This window comes from Oncorhynchus tshawytscha, linkage group LG30 (assembly GCF_018296145.1).
Source record: "Oncorhynchus tshawytscha isolate Ot180627B linkage group LG30, Otsh_v2.0, whole genome shotgun sequence".
Lineage (NCBI taxonomy): Eukaryota > Metazoa > Chordata > Actinopteri > Salmoniformes > Salmonidae > Oncorhynchus > Oncorhynchus tshawytscha.
In genome coordinates this window covers 43,050,470-43,065,590 of record NC_056458.1, presented here as the reverse complement: position 1 = coordinate 43,065,590, position 15,121 = coordinate 43,050,470, and the positions used below count along the sequence as shown (strand labels likewise).

Genomic DNA, 15,121 nt, shown 5'->3' with positions numbered 1-15,121 from the left:
CAAAAAAAGGCCATGGTGGCGAAGTAAATACAATATAGCAAGTAAAACACTGGAATGGTAGATTTGCAGTGGAAGAATGTGCAAAGTAGAACTAAAAATAATGGGTGGCTAAATTATAGGTGGGCTATGTACAGGTGCAGTAATCTGTGAGCTGCTATGACAGTTGGTGCTTAAAGCTAGTGAGGGAGATAAGTGTTTCCAGTTAGAGATTTTTGTAGTTCGTTCCAGTCATTGGCAGCAGAGAACTGGAAGGAGAGGTGGCCAAAGAAAGAATTGGTTTTGGGGGTGACTAGAGATATATACCTGCTGGAGCGTGTGCTACAGATGGGATATGCTATGGTGACCAGCGAGCTGAGATAAGGGGGACTTTACCTAGCAGGGTCTTGTAGATGACATGGAGCCAGTGGGTTTGGCGACAAGTATGAAGCGAGGGCCAGCCAACGAGAGCGTACAGGTCGCAGTGGTGGGTAGTATATGGGGCTTTGGTGACAAAACGGATGGCACTGTGATAGACTGCATCCAATTTGCTGAGTAGAGAGTTGGAGGCTATTTTGTAAATGACATTGCCAAAGTCAAGGATTGGTAGGATGGTCAGTTTTACAAGGGTATGTTGGCAGCATTTGTGAAGGATGCTTTGTTGCGAAATAGGAAGCCAATTCTAGATTTAACTTTGGATTGGAGATGTTTGATACGGGTCTGGAAGGAGAGTTTACAGTCTAACCAGACACCTAGGTATTTGTAGTTGTCCACGTATTCTAAGTCAGAGCCGTCCAGAGTAGTGATGTTGGACAGGCGGGCAGGTGCAGGTAGTGATCGGTTGAAGAGCATGCATTTAGTTTTACTTGTATTTAAGAGCAGTTGAAGGCCACGGAAGGAGAGTTGTATGGCATTGAAGCTTGCCTGGAGGGTTGTTAGTGTCCAAAGGGCCAGAAGTATACAGAATGGTGTCGTCTGCGTAGAGGTGGAGCAGAGACTCACCAGCAGCAAAAGCGACCTCATTGATGTATACAGAGAAGAGAGTCGGTACAAGAATTGAACCCTGTGGCACCCCCATAGACTGCCAGAGGTCCGGACAACAGACCCTCCGATTTGACACACTGAACTCTATCCTGGAGCCTGGTGCCATTTCCCCACAGAGTCAATTTTCCACATATTCAATTTGGAACAGATCTTTATTAATTTAATTTTGCATCAGTACTCAGGTTGTACAAAAAGACAATTAAGAAAAAAAAATGAATAAAAAAAAACTACTAAACAAAGTGATAGCATTTTCCCCATCGACATTGTTTTTAGAAAAACAGCTAGGTAGGCAGGAGAGGATGGTGCATGAGACCGTATAGGGCCTGACAGTCAGTTGGGTCACAGACTGGTGAACATGGTGATGTGGCTGGTGTGCAAAACGCAACATAAAGCTAATACATTTTTACTCTAGAGAGAAAACAGAATTTAGGCAGGTCAGGATAGAATCCTGTTTTAGAGGATGGGGCAGTGAAAACATAACTCAAATGTAATTGTGATAAAAGGTAAATGGTGCAAAAAAAGTGCATTACAGTGGTCCAAATAGACATCAATGTAGGTACATGATTAGTGAAGCAGTTTGAAAATGTGCACTACAAAACCATAACCAAAGTGTAAAAAGTGAACCCAAAAGTGGTAAATATTTTACAGCAATCATCCCTTTCATAGTCAGCACAACACCCAGTGCAACCCTGCAAGTCTATTAGGATATACCCAAAAGATCTACCGCTGTGACTGACAGCAATGATCAGTACGGTTTCCACAGTAGCCGGTCGCCCTGCAGGGGCGCCTGTTGATCGCGGGAGTGGTCAGTTTCCAGGAGAAATCTTAGCCATCCCACCACATTCTCATCAGCCGTTAGATGACTGCTAAAGGCATACCCCAAGCCTGGCTGGGAGGATGGCACCTGAGGACCCGACACATCCACCTAAAGAGAGGCAAGTCACAGTCTGTACAGTTATCTCCAAATACAAGACAACACCTACTAAAGAAGATAGTAAAACTGACACACCTGAGATCCATGGGGAAACATCCAGGGACTGTTGAATGACATTACTGGAGGTTTAGAGGAGAAGGGGGCTTTGGAGTTTGACAGCATCCCTCTGGTCCTTTCTTTACCACTATAGTCTTCATATAGCTCACAATTCATCTGCTCAAGCAACCCCTGCCTGCATATAGTTAAGAATTGATCAGGTCAACTTAAGACAAGCAAATACTATTACAAATGTAAAAACACCAAATGCCTACAGTTGGTCAAGAGGATCTTGTTCCTCTGCTTCTCCATGCGCTTCAGACAGAGGGTCCCACGCATGCAGAGCTCTCCGCCAAAGGCGAACCTGCATGTCCCAGGATCGGCGGCTGTACTTTCTATATTTGTTTGGAGTGGATGGGTGCAGCCCAGGGATTCTCAAACGCCTTGGATCAGAAAGAGGGGAGAAAAAAAATGAATAAATATTCCACCTACTCATGGAGACTTACATTTATAGCCAACTTTTGAGTTTCCAAGGTCTCATCCAATAAATAGTTAAGTAAAAGTGTTTAGGGCTTTTCACAGGCCATTAGTTACCCTTTAGAACCTAGTTACTGTGCCCTGTTCTGATAGCAAAAAATAAATAAACAGAATAATCAGTTGTCATACTTGGGAACTTGCTCCAGGTAATTCTGGTAGCCAGCGGTGTTCTTGCCGTACTGAACCTGTTTCTGCCGTCGTTTCAGAACAGATTCATTGCCTTCCATGTGAGCTGGATCCAGGTTTCGTGGGGCCAAACGCATCCCTGCCTGGGACCTAGAAAAACAAGCCTTCAGGATATCGACTAACATTGCTTGAAATAGTGCATGGGAATTCCCCATCTAAATAGAGAATGTTATACATTTCAAAAGAGCAAAGGGTTCAAGTCAACTGATTGAGGAACAGAGGCCCTTCATATAAGAGTCCTTAACTGTGCTCTTTAGGCTGACAAGAAATGAGTGGATTCCTACCTCCTGACACCATCCATGTCTTCCGTTCCAACAGCAACACTTGCAGTAGACATCCTAAGGATACATCGCTCAAGGATGGAGGACCTGATAGGAAAAGCAATCAGACAAAAGTTCAGGTTAGAGTAATCAAAGTAAAAATCAGGAAAGAAAGAACTGACCTAAATGTTTTCCTTTGCAAAAATGCTCTAGTGTGCACTAACAAATACAACCGTCATTAGAGCAGAAGTGCAAGGCAGGTGCTGGAATACCAGAGTAATGAATAATACCTGCGCAGCTTTTGCATAGCAGGGGCAGGTCCTCTTTCTCCATTAATGGGGGAGGGGGGCATGGCTGGGGCTGTATTACTGAAAGGAACAGGAAAATAAAGGAAGGGGGGGATACCTAGTCAGTTGTACAACTGAATTGTATTCAACTGAAATGTGTCTTCAGATTTGAACCCAACCCCTCAGAAACAGAAGTGCATGGGCAGCCATAATCAAAATCCACGTCTTCAGCACCAGGGGAACAGTGGGTTAACTGCCTTACTCAGAGGCAGAACAACCTTTTTACCTTGTCAGCTCAGGGATTCGATCCAGCAACCTTTTGGTTACTGGCCCAACACTCTAACCTTAGGCTACCCAAATATAAGTAACCAGTGAGAATAGGTGGACTTTTGCACAGCTGAACAAACATTTCATATTAGGCATAATTATGGTTAGGTTTAGGAACAAGAGTTAGTTTTAGTGAGGTTCAGGTACGTTTTAGTGAGGTTCAGGTACATTTTAGTGAGGTTCAGGTACATTTTAGTGAGGTTCAGGTACATTTTAGTGAGGTTCAGGTACATTTTAGTGAGGTTCAGGTACATTTTAGTGAGGTTCAGGTACATTTTAGTGAGGTTCAGGTACATTTTAGTGAGGTTCAGGTACATTTTAGTGAGGTTCAGGTACATTTTAGTGAGGTTCAGGTTTTTAGTGAGGTTCAGGTACATTTTAGTGAGGTTCAGGTACATTTTAGTGAGGTTCAGGTACATTTTAGTGAGGTTCAGGTACATTTTAGTGAGGTTCAGGTACATTTTAGTGAGGTTCAGGTACATTTTAGTGAGGTTCAGGTTAGGTTCAGGTACATTTTAGTGAGGTTCAGGTACATTTTAGTGAGGTTCAGGTTAGGTTCAGGTACATTTTAGTGAGGTTCAGAGGTTCAGGTACATTTTAGTGAGGTTCAGGTGAGGTTCAGGTACATTTTAGTGAGGTTCAGGTGAGGTTCAGGTACATTTTAGTGAGGTTCAGGTGAGGTTCAGGTACATTTTAGTGAGGTTCAGGTGAGGTTCAGGTACATTTTAGTGAGGTTCAGGTGAGGTTCAGGTAAGTGTTAAATATTAAGGAAAGGCATAGAAGTCAGTTGGGGTTAGCACGCTGCCTTTCATTTTCTGCAGATCAAATATTCTCTAAAAGTAAACCAGACATTTGGGCCCAAACCAGTTTCTCTGGGTAAGTTTAGGTTGACTGTTGTCGTGCTCAATCAACAAAAGAAATGTACCTGACCAGACTGTCATACACAGAGCTACATCCTGGGAGAAGCCAAGGTTCAGGGCTACTTGGATAAGAAGGTGGTCTGGACCTGAAGCCTGGGGGCAGCGCTGGAACGCCAGACAAAAGAGGCATTGACCAACCCCTAAAATAACAGTACACAGGGAGAAAAATATTATTCAATATAAGTGAATCGTTTTTGTTAAATTATACCACTTAACTTTGAGGGTAGACTAAACCATTTCAGAATCAATTACGTGACCTTGTAATTAGCACCAGATAAAAAATAATGTAGTGGTGGTCGGCCACTTTATGGTGATGGGATTTTCGGCCATACACATAAGAAACATAACCTAATCATCTTCAATGTAGAGACGATGTAAACTACATGTGAAAGAATGACAAACAAAAAAATACAGACCTCGACTCCATAAATGGACCTTGAAATGCGGATTCGATGCTTGTTGACATGATATATTTGGCTGCAGCCACGCATGTAAATTCACCATTGCGGCAAGGAAGGGTTTTAAATTAACGCCAGGTGCCATCAGGGCGGGGCTGCAGGGGTGTGGCACCTGCCCTATCTTGGGTGCGTTTAGTTCGATTGAACGTTTGATATGTTGCATAACGGTTTGTTCTGAACGACATGTTTCCCCCAAACACCAACACCCGTTTCAAGGTGCATTTATGGAGCCGAGGTCTGTATGTTTTTGTCATTCTATCATGTGTAGTTTAAAACTACTGAATATTGACTGAGTAACATGTTGTTCCCTGCTCCCTGTGTTCTGCTATTTTAGGGGTTTGCTATAACTTTGGTGCGTCATGAAAGCACCATATGTTATAGAAATCTGTCAGTCGATGACAGAGTCGAATGTTTTGACGCATGCAACATCTGAGCAGGGGAACAAGACCATAATTATGGCTAAAACCCTTATTTCTACAATTTGTCCTTGTTCGAGAGGAACAAATCTGTAATGTATCGTTGGTAAATTGTGACTGACTGACTGATTTACAAATAATAATGAGTAGGGCTAGTTATTTAGAATGCAAGGTTCTTTATAGATCAGTCAGCAGACACCTGCATTGAAGGCTGCCATGTCATACAAGTCCAAATATAGAGTTATATGGGATTATATGCCCCCTGGGGTAAGATGAGCCCCCACCCCCCTGTAAATTCTCACAAAAACCACATGATGTAAAAAAAAAAATATACTACTAATAATAATAATAATAAAAATCAACAGTTCCTCAGCCTTCCTTGATCAACTACAAATGTATTCAGTTCCATAATTCCATCAAAACGATTTTGAGGAAAGTTTATAATTTCAATTGCAATTTAGAAAAAGTTATAGATATAATCCAACGAAGTTAGATCCATTATTATTTTTTAAATGTACATGTAAGGAAGCCTTAAGATAAATCTCCCACTTGTTTATAGAGAAAAATGTTGATTGTTTTTTAGTGAAGTAGTAATATGTTAGGTTAGTATGTTGGGGACAAGATGCCCCTCCTCCAGTGGGGCATCTCACCCATTTATGGTGAGGGTTAGTGGTCACCCATTTATTTAGGGTTAGGGGTCAGAGTTAGAATAGGGGCCAGGTTAGACTAACATGCATAGACTGGTTAAACAGTTTTATGAAGCGGCACACATGATTATCCATCCGTATCCCACAAGCAACCTCTGCCACAACATCAACATCCGCCACAACCTCCACCCCATAGCCTACTCAACACTCACAGGTCTCCAGTGAACTTGCTCTTAATGTTGGTAAGAAAAATACATGTTTGCACTCATTTTAGGAAACATAAAGTAGCATAGAGAGTGATTAGAAATACATGTTTATTGAACCAATACTCATGAATTCTTGTTGTTGTTTGTTTGTTTTTGTTAACAGTACCAGTTCTACAACAACAAACAGCGGCAGATGTCATATTGGAGTTGTCCCCCAGGCCAAGGATACAGGAGGCGAGTCCTAGGAAAATAAAGGCTGAGTCAGCTAGTCCTGACAGCCTCACCCCACAAGAGGTTCCTGGAGGACAAGGCAAAACAACTTTGAGAGAACTAAGAAAGCAAAAGGAAAAGGAAACAAAAGAAAGCTGTGGTGCCACTGAAAAAGGTTCTTCCAGGTTCCAAAACCACAACAAACACCCTAAACGAGCTCTTCTCTGTTACCGGTGGGGACTGGATAGGGTGCCTGCAGTGTCAAAGGTGGGCTCAAGAGCTATGCTCAAATTTAACTGGGATGGGATTAATTTGTGACCTCTGTGTCAATAAAAAAATCAGGGAAAATGCGTTATTGTGTTAAGTTATTGTTATAAAATGCTTAATGTGTGTGTGTGTGTTTAATTAACATTTAATCAGTTATATTCCAAATGAAAAATATAAATATTACAAACTATTGAAAACCTTTTGCTCTTGAATTCATTTTAGACTGCTGGGATATAAAATCTTTCCTTATTCAAATGATAATGAGTTTAGTTTAACTGTTCACACTGGAGGCAAAGATACATTTTGAGTTCTTAGAATGCAAGGTTAAAGAAGATAATTTATGTGCAAAATAGGTAAAATTGTATTTTTTATTTATTTTTTAAATAGGGACACTTCTGTGAAACCCTAAAGCATAATCTTCTATTAGCTGTCCCTTTCCTAAAAAATAAATTTTAACATTTAAACTGTAGTAATTTATTTTCCTTTATAGTTTGCTTCCCTAAGCATGGCCAAAAATGTTTCTCCAAGCTTTGCTTTTTTTTGTTTCAGCTATTAGGCATTGGGGGGGCTCTCATACCATGTTACCCCATTTTAAAATCTGCTAACTTTATGCCTAACGATAAACTTAAATTAAGACGGTATGCCTAACCCTAAACTTAAATTGGGCCCCCAAATGACAACCTCACAACTAAATTAATTCAATTTGACGATATAGCCTAGTTTTACTTTGTGGCTGTGGTGGGGTAACTAGTGACAACCCTTTGGTCCGGCTTCCCAGTACGCTTAAAGTACTTCATTTAATAGCTAGCTAATTATTTGATGGGGCTAATTATTTGATGTACAGTAGATAATAATAATCATGATTTACCATAATGCAATGCATTCGATTTTTCCATTTCGTAAAAAAATCTAAGAAAGGTGTCAGCTTTTGTTTAGAAATCCCATTATATGATGAATCAATGACTTGATATGAATAGGCTATTTATTGTTCCTACATAAAACAAGGCGCTCGACATAAACACGACAATATACTTCACATCCCCCAAATATTGCGACAGTAACGTATTCCATAACGTTGTTACAAACAAAATGGCGTCCGGCAGTGGGGTATGTATCGTGAGGCTAATTAATCCTTACGGTTTTAGGGTGAAATCAACACGACTTTTATATGTCATAATTCGTGTGAGAGTAGAACGTTTGAGATCAATTCTAACTTTGTAAAATGACCAGCCATTATGGACGTAAGCTAGCCGTGCTAACTAACTAGTAAAGCTTGTGGCTGTTACCAATAGCTATTTGTCTAACTCACCGGTTCTCAAAACTCTCCTCTGGACCCCCCCCAGATGTTTCACAATTTTGTTGTAGTCCTGAACTACTTCACCTGATACACTTAGTCAAGGGCTTGATAGTTAGTTTACAATTTGAATCAGATTTGCTAGCTCCGGAATAGATCAAATAGAAGGTACGGTTGTTGGTCCCCAGGAGGTTTGAGAACAATAGGTAGAAAGTAAAAACTATAAGTAATTGTGCTTGAAGAAATTGTTCTGTGTTGAAATGTACTGTCATCATGCATTTCTTAAACTAACACCCCCCTTTTTTTTTTGTTCCTGAAGTCCAGTGGTGGAGGTAATAGCAGCAAGAATGATTTTCGACGAAAGTGGGATAAAGATGAGTATGAACAACTGGCTCAAAAACGTCTCGATGAGGAGAGAGACAAAAAAGATGGTAATTATCCTTTCGCCCCTGTAACTAACACATGGGAGTTAACTAAGTGAAAGCTTCAAATTGAAATTGATTCCCATGAATACATTGATTCCTGTGAGTAATGAATAGAGAATGAACACACCATGAACGTATACATAATTATCATGCCCCCTTCTCTCAGGCAAGCCAGCGCCCCCAGTTAAGCGGGAACTCCTGCGACACAGGGACTACAAGGTGGACCTCGAGTCCAAGCTGGGTAAAACCATTGTTATCACCAAGACCACACCACAGGCTGAGATGGGCGGGTAAGAGGCTGGCATCCAAAGATGCTTCTGAAATGAAGTTGACACTGTTATTGTCACTCCCTTATCTAAGAGCTGTATGCATTATATTATTTATGGATACAGATTAGCCCTAATTGATGTCATTGTCTTTTTGACAAGTGATACAGGTGTCTGATAAAGGCATTGAGTGCTAACCTCTTATATCTAATGTTCAGGTACTACTGCAATGTGTGTGATTGTGTTGTGAAGGATTCCATCAACTTCTTGGACCACATCAATGGCAAGAAACGTGAGTATGCACAACATTGTCATCTACATTACAAGTGCAATGTATGGCCTCCCGAGTGGCGCAGCGGTCTAAGGCACTGCATTGGAGTGCTAGCGGTGTCACTACAAACCCAGGTTCGATCCCGGGCTGTATCACAACCGGCCATGATCTGGAGTCCCATAGGGCAGTGCACAATTAGCCCAGCGTCGTCTGGGTTAGGGGATGGTTTGGCTGTGGTGGTGCTTTACTTGGCTCATCACGGTCTAGTGACTCCTTGTGTCGGGCCGGGCACCTTACAAGCTGACCTCGGTTGTCAGGTGAACAGGGTTTCCTCTGACACATTGGTGCGGCTGGCTTCCGGGTCAAGCGGGCGGGTGTTAAGAAGTGCAGTTTGGCGGGTCATGTTTCAGAGGATGCATGACTCGACCTTTGCCTCCCGAGCCCGTTGGGGAGTTGCAGTGGCGAGACAAGATCGGAAAAGGGTGTAAAGTGCAGTGTAGATGGCTAAATTGGTCATCTGTTTTCTCATCTACTTTCTCCTCACAGACCAGAGGAATCTGGGAATGTCCATGCGTGTAGAGCGATCCTCATTGGACCAGGTGAAGAAACGATTTGAAGTTAACAAGAAGAAGATTGAGGAGAAGCAGACGGAGTATGATTTTGAAGAGCGCATGAAAGAACTTCGAGAAGAGGTAGGTGATGGGGCTAGAATACTGTCAATCTTACTCTGTCAGCCCAAATGGATGTAATGTGTGTTATTAGTTCAGGTCAGGAAATAAATACGTATGTCTAACATGTGAGTATAATGACCATTAAGCCATGTTAAAACAAATCGTGAAAGCATGTATCCCTGTCACTTTTCCAAGGAGGAGAAAGCAAAGGCTTACAAGAAGGAGAAGCAGAAGGAAAAGAAGCGCAAAGCAGAGGAGGATCTTTTCGAGGAGGATGATGAAATGGCTGCTGTGATGGGATTCTCAGGGTTTGGTTCATCAAAGAAAGGCAAATGACCTAAAGACTTTATGCATTTCTTTACACTCTACAACCTTTCCCTTTCAGCTGATCAAAGTAAACTTTGCTGTCTGTAGTATTCTATCAGCCTGTTCCCAGATGTGCTAAAGCCAGCTACTTGTTGTCATGAGCACAACAAAAGGTTTGGCTATAGAGCAAACTGTTCTGCCACCAGGTCGGTAGTCTATGACTCATCCCCAAAACCCCCCATTCTATTCCCAAACCAGCCTCCCAAAAAAACTAAACGCATGCTGTACATACAGTCTGAGGAGTCCCTGAAACTGCTAGGTTTGTGGTTGATAGAATGGGATAACATGTCATAGTAATACAATTAGTAATTTATTGGGAATTTTATATCTGAATTTAGGGTAAATGTCCACAGATGTTTAAAAATAATAATAATAACTTACAACAGGTTCCCATAGACCTTGAAGATTTTTTTGTGTGTTCATTTGCCTACATTCCACTAGTTGCACTACCTGTTTTTTCACGCAAATATAGTGGATGTTTATCTGCTATCAAAGATGTCAGTTATTGGACAGTGCATTTTATTTTATTTGACTTTAACTGTTCGGCCCCCAAATAACAACCTCACAACTAAATGCTTCCCTAATAAATTCCACCTAGAAACATGGGGCAATTGTGTAGTTGTGTTTGCCTTACTCAAGACATCTGTAATTCATACAATAAATTGTTTGACTTTGTAAATATTTTGTACTGCCATCCTTCTCAATATGAAACTATGGTGCAAACAAAAGAGGATTACTCTGGAACAAATATGCTTGCTAACAAATGTTTTAGTTATGCATTAAGAAATTGTTTAGAAAAAAAACATTCAAAAATTATCCCCAGGTTTAACTTCATTGCCTCTGGATTGATGTTTCTGTCTGGGGTTAGTTCAGTGACTTCCTGGTGCCGTGAGGGTGTCTTAGCGTGTGTCTGATTTTGTCTATTCCTGTAGAAAAAGATAAAAAACACCAGGGAGAATGCATCATTATGCATACCAAATGTACCATTCCTCTTAGCCTCCTGTGCTGAAATGACTGCAGGGCAATGGTATTATCTCACCTTGTTTCTCCATGAAGCGGGGGACTCGCAGCACTCCAAAACACATGAGTATGGAGAGAAGAGGGTACATAATAGCCACTGCCCAGAAGAATAACACCAGTGCCACAATGCAATTGTTCCCCAACACCTGGAAATAATAACAAAAGGAGAACCAATTCCATATATGTTGTGCGCTACAGCAATTATGCAGCAGAGGTCACTCCAGGGTGGTCTGTTTCATTCCTCACCTGGATATGTCCTCCAAGAGCCCCATGATCAGAGAATAAACCTGCAAGCATCAAGCCCCAGGCCCCTGGAATTAAGTACACTGACAGAGAAAGTGAGACACATTATGATTCGTGTGGGTTTTGGGGATGGGAGGCAATTATTTTTTTGTATTTCAACCAGAAATATGATTCTAACCAGAGATGATGTTAAGGGGGTCATCCACCCTCACAGCACAGAGGAAGCGGCGAAAGCCAATAAAGAGGAGAGATCCAGTGGCCCCACACATGACTGCCACACCAGGCATGTAGGTGTCTACTCCTGCACACACTGCCACCTGTAAACACCACAGAAAGACCGGACTCTGAGCTCAGCGTAAAAACAAATGCTTAGTTATTGATTATGCACAGGTCAACACAAGCAGCCACAACGGACCAACATCTCCCCGAACTGTATTACCATGCCAGCAATGGCCCCAGAGAGCATGCTGTCGAGATCATAGTAGTTCTTATCGATGCGTTGGATCATTAGTCCGTAGAGTCCTCCGCTTGTAGCAGCATGCAACAAGTTTACAGTGCCTAGCCCCAGTAACAGGCCCTCATCAGCATCCAACACACGGGGGTGAGTGCCTATCACCAGGCCCAAGAAGCCCAGCATTTGAAGGCATCCTCCCAGCACCACCATCTAAGAACAGTCATACACACAAAGGAGACAAGGAGTTGGTGGATGCAGAATAATGCATCTACTTTTGTAGTCTTCAAGATGGCCTTTGCACTTGTATCCATGACTTACAGGCTGGCTGTGCTCTGTCCGTTTGAAATGGGGACTCCAGCGTCCAGCCCGTGATCCTATAACCCGCAGTGAGACAGCTGCCGCTGCACCACCCAGCAAGAAGATCACACCGCTGCCTGCATAGTCCTGAACGGAAATGTGGGTCAATACGAGAATCTCTCTGCTTGTAATGCATAGTTAAATCCTGAATTTGATTATGTGATGTGACTGGTTCACACCTGTGATGGGTAGGAGGTGGAGGTTGGACTGAAGATGCCTTGCTGGTCCCAGACCCAGTGACAAGCCAGAGGGTAGATTATTCCTGAGGAAACAGAGAGACTCTGAACACAAGCAATATAACAAACCTCACCTTAAAAGTATTGAGTGAAGGGCAAGTGGCCCCAAAACTGTGGTTTTAGAATCAGTGAGTGAGAATACCTGAGAAAACGTATGCGGATATGAGGTAGCCGATTGGTTCTGTCCTCTCGTTGGCAGCCCCTAGTGCCAGAGTAGTGGCTACAGCACAGCGAACATAGTTGAAGAAGAAGTTTACCATGTTTGTCTTGTTCAATGTGAGGAAGAATTGGGTTCCGATAACAGCGTTGTGCTCCCCAAAGGCAAATGCATAGCCATGGAGAAAGAAAGCCAGCAAGGTGACAACTGAAAACAAACAAGGGATGGAATGGGTTAAAATAAGTAGTGAACTAAGGTTTACCCATTAGGCCGTTTGTTAAGTCGGTTGCATTGCATAAAAACATGAATACTTTTTTCCAGCAGATTAAAGATTTTCATGAACTAAACAGTCACCTACTCATTTCCTTCTTTGACCTGTAGGCCTATAGTTCAAACTCCTACTCTGCCACATCAGTCACCAGGAAGTGGAAACTGTGCTATCGAAACAACAAGCAGCATGCATGCTATAGCCACTTCTTGCACTAACATGCAAGCATAAAACTTGCAACGTCTTTATGGGTTGGTGTTGGTGGAGGCCTGTAAGCATGTGACAGCTACAGTAAGTATCCTGAGAATACAGCCTCCTCTCATTCTTAGTCACATTTAAAAAATATATATTTAAGATGTGATTCCTGATTCTTCACAGATTAAACACTCACACAATGCTCTACTTCAAAGTTATAATTTTGATATCGCAAAAGAGCAGTTGCCTAAAAAATATTTTACAACTATAGTTGTGCAGCTCAATATAAGCAAACCGGTCAAATAATTACACTTCCATCAAACAGCATTGGGTGAACAAGTTAAATTTGGCATATGTGTTTGCATCTCAAGACATTTATATTTTTATAATCTCCTAGATTATCTTCAAACTAGGCAAAAAAAAAACGACCAAAAAATGTCAACTTACATGTGTCTGCTACATTTTTAAAGATGACATTGGAGATGTTCTTTGGATCTGTTTTGCCTGCCTCCACAAACGCAAACCCAAACTTGAGGCCTGTGCAATCAAAGTTGAAAGTAAAGTTAGAATACATATTTTTTTTATCATCAAATAATAATATATCTATTTTATATAGTTAGCGCTTTTCATACAGAATCTCCAAGTCGCTTTAAAAAAATTAAAAACGAAACAATTCAGGCAGCTGGCAGTTCATTGGAGATGGTCTTCCACAGATCGATGATGATCCCGTTCAATAAAGGAGTAGTTTGAGTGGTGTCTTACGCCTGTTCTGATAAAAAACGTTAGGGCATTTAGCCTCGGGAGATGCCTTCCTTGACCACACCCTCCTTCCTTGCTCCTGGCCTGCCCTGCCTCTTCCACCAATACATTTGTTTTTTTTATGAACAGAAAAGAGAAGAAACTGAGCTGTCCGATGGTGGCGTCGATGGTACAGCCAGGGAGGGAGAAACATCAATCAGACAGGCCAGGAGCTTTTCATCAGGCTCTTCTGTCTTTGAAGTTCACAGCTACGGCTCTGTATAGGCTGGGACTTCCACCACCGAAAGTGTAACACCCACCTGGGTCATCCTTCGGCAGCTATAAGAGCCTTAGAGACCACCACACCTCGGCAGTTATCCTATGAGGCGAGCCTCTGTCATCCACTCGCACAGTCCACGTCCTTCCAGAAACAGGGGAAGGTGTGATAAAAAAAAATCCGGTGCTATGTTGATCAGGTGTTGGGATGCATTATTCAAATTAAATCAGCCAGCTAACTATAGTTAGCCAAGACAAGGTAAACAACATTCAGTCCTGCAACTCCATGAGTCACCAACATATGTTTTTGGCCAACCCTCAACAGGTCATCAACCCCCACAACAACAACAAATAGATATATATTTTAAATACTTAAAATAACAAAAAAATATCTACATTTACAGAGCTCTCTACCAAAGCTTCCCCATGGTAACCACGGAACTGAGACGAGATAACAGTAAGATCTTACTTTACTACTCTAGCTAGCTAGCTACATTACCTAGCCTGCCTGTCAGACAGACAGATTCATGAACAATACTCACACAATGCAAAGAAGCTGCAGAGGAGGATGAAGGCATCGTGGACAGCTATCGAATCAGGGAAAGTCATGTCAAACAAAAAAACTGTACAGCTAGCCAGCTGGTAGCATAAACAGCTAGCTACTAGCTTGCAATCTGGTTCGTTAGCGCAGCCGTTAGCTAACTATGCAATGGCAAAACAAACAAGTAGCCTAGCTAATGTTACACGTATAAAGCACATTAGCTATGTGTGGTTCACGGTATCAGGCTCGCAAGTGACTGATCGTGATGGAGGCAGACACGATACATACATATATCCAGTCTAGGTTGAAGATAAGTACTTAGCTAGCAAAGTATAAATTACATTTTCTTTCCCGAACTCGAATTCGGGTGCTTCTATTACGTCACAGATCCTTACCTGTGTGATTAGCTAATAATAATAATAAACCAATTTTATTTATTTATTATTCATAATACAAAAATAAACTTACATTGCTACAACAAACATGGCTAACAAAACAAACACAGTTATTTAAATACTCAAACATACAAAAATAATATAAATAAAATAATACAAAATAGAAACCATTTTAGTGCAATTGTATTCACTCTGAAAAAAATCGTATTATAATGATTTAGGAAGGTGTTATTCTTG

General features: G+C 41.6%; 3 protein-coding genes across 5 annotated transcripts; 1 reads left to right on the top strand and 2 right to left on the bottom strand.

The window, feature by feature from the left end:
• Positions 1-1,159: 1,159 nt before the first annotated feature.
• On the bottom strand, positions 1,160-5,031 carry slbp2 (stem-loop binding protein 2). 2 transcript variants are annotated; one of them, XM_024393212.2, is made up of 8 exons: positions 4,924-5,031; positions 4,513-4,647; positions 3,264-3,341; positions 2,998-3,081; positions 2,657-2,803; positions 2,266-2,433; positions 2,030-2,186; positions 1,160-1,945 (listed from the first exon to the last, which is right to left on the bottom strand). In XM_024393212.2, exons 1-8 carry the CDS (start codon positions 4,971-4,973, stop codon positions 1,766-1,768), a joined length of 999 nt encoding a protein of 332 aa, XP_024248980.1. In that variant the 5' UTR covers positions 4,974-5,031; the 3' UTR covers positions 1,160-1,765. The 2 variants fall into 2 exon arrangements, with proteins under 2 accessions (XP_024248980.1, XP_042164915.1); XM_042308981.1 differs by lacking the exon at positions 3,264-3,341.
• Positions 5,032-7,738: 2,707 nt separating this feature from the next.
• On the top strand, positions 7,739-10,683 carry zmat2 (zinc finger, matrin-type 2). Its single transcript, XM_024393460.2, has 6 exons — positions 7,739-7,818; positions 8,325-8,436; positions 8,597-8,720; positions 8,915-8,988; positions 9,514-9,659; positions 9,834-10,683. Exons 1-6 carry the CDS (start codon positions 7,801-7,803, stop codon positions 9,972-9,974), a joined length of 615 nt encoding a protein of 204 aa, XP_024249228.1. The 5' UTR covers positions 7,739-7,800; the 3' UTR covers positions 9,975-10,683.
• A 74-nt stretch (positions 10,684-10,757) lies between these two features.
• On the bottom strand, positions 10,758-14,894 carry LOC112228276 (putative ammonium transporter 1). Of its 2 annotated transcripts, none has more exons than XM_024393458.2 (10): positions 14,491-14,893; positions 13,382-13,471; positions 12,457-12,678; positions 12,258-12,340; positions 12,040-12,165; positions 11,707-11,931; positions 11,446-11,584; positions 11,271-11,350; positions 11,044-11,170; positions 10,758-10,930 (listed from the first exon to the last, which is right to left on the bottom strand). In XM_024393458.2, exons 1-10 carry the CDS (start codon positions 14,555-14,557, stop codon positions 10,869-10,871), a joined length of 1,221 nt encoding a protein of 406 aa, XP_024249226.1. In that variant the 5' UTR covers positions 14,558-14,893; the 3' UTR covers positions 10,758-10,868. The 2 variants fall into 2 exon arrangements, with proteins under 2 accessions (XP_024249226.1, XP_024249227.1); XM_024393459.2 differs by having other exon boundaries at positions 10,764-10,930; positions 11,271-11,311; positions 14,491-14,894.
• Positions 14,895-15,121: the final 227 nt, after the last annotated feature.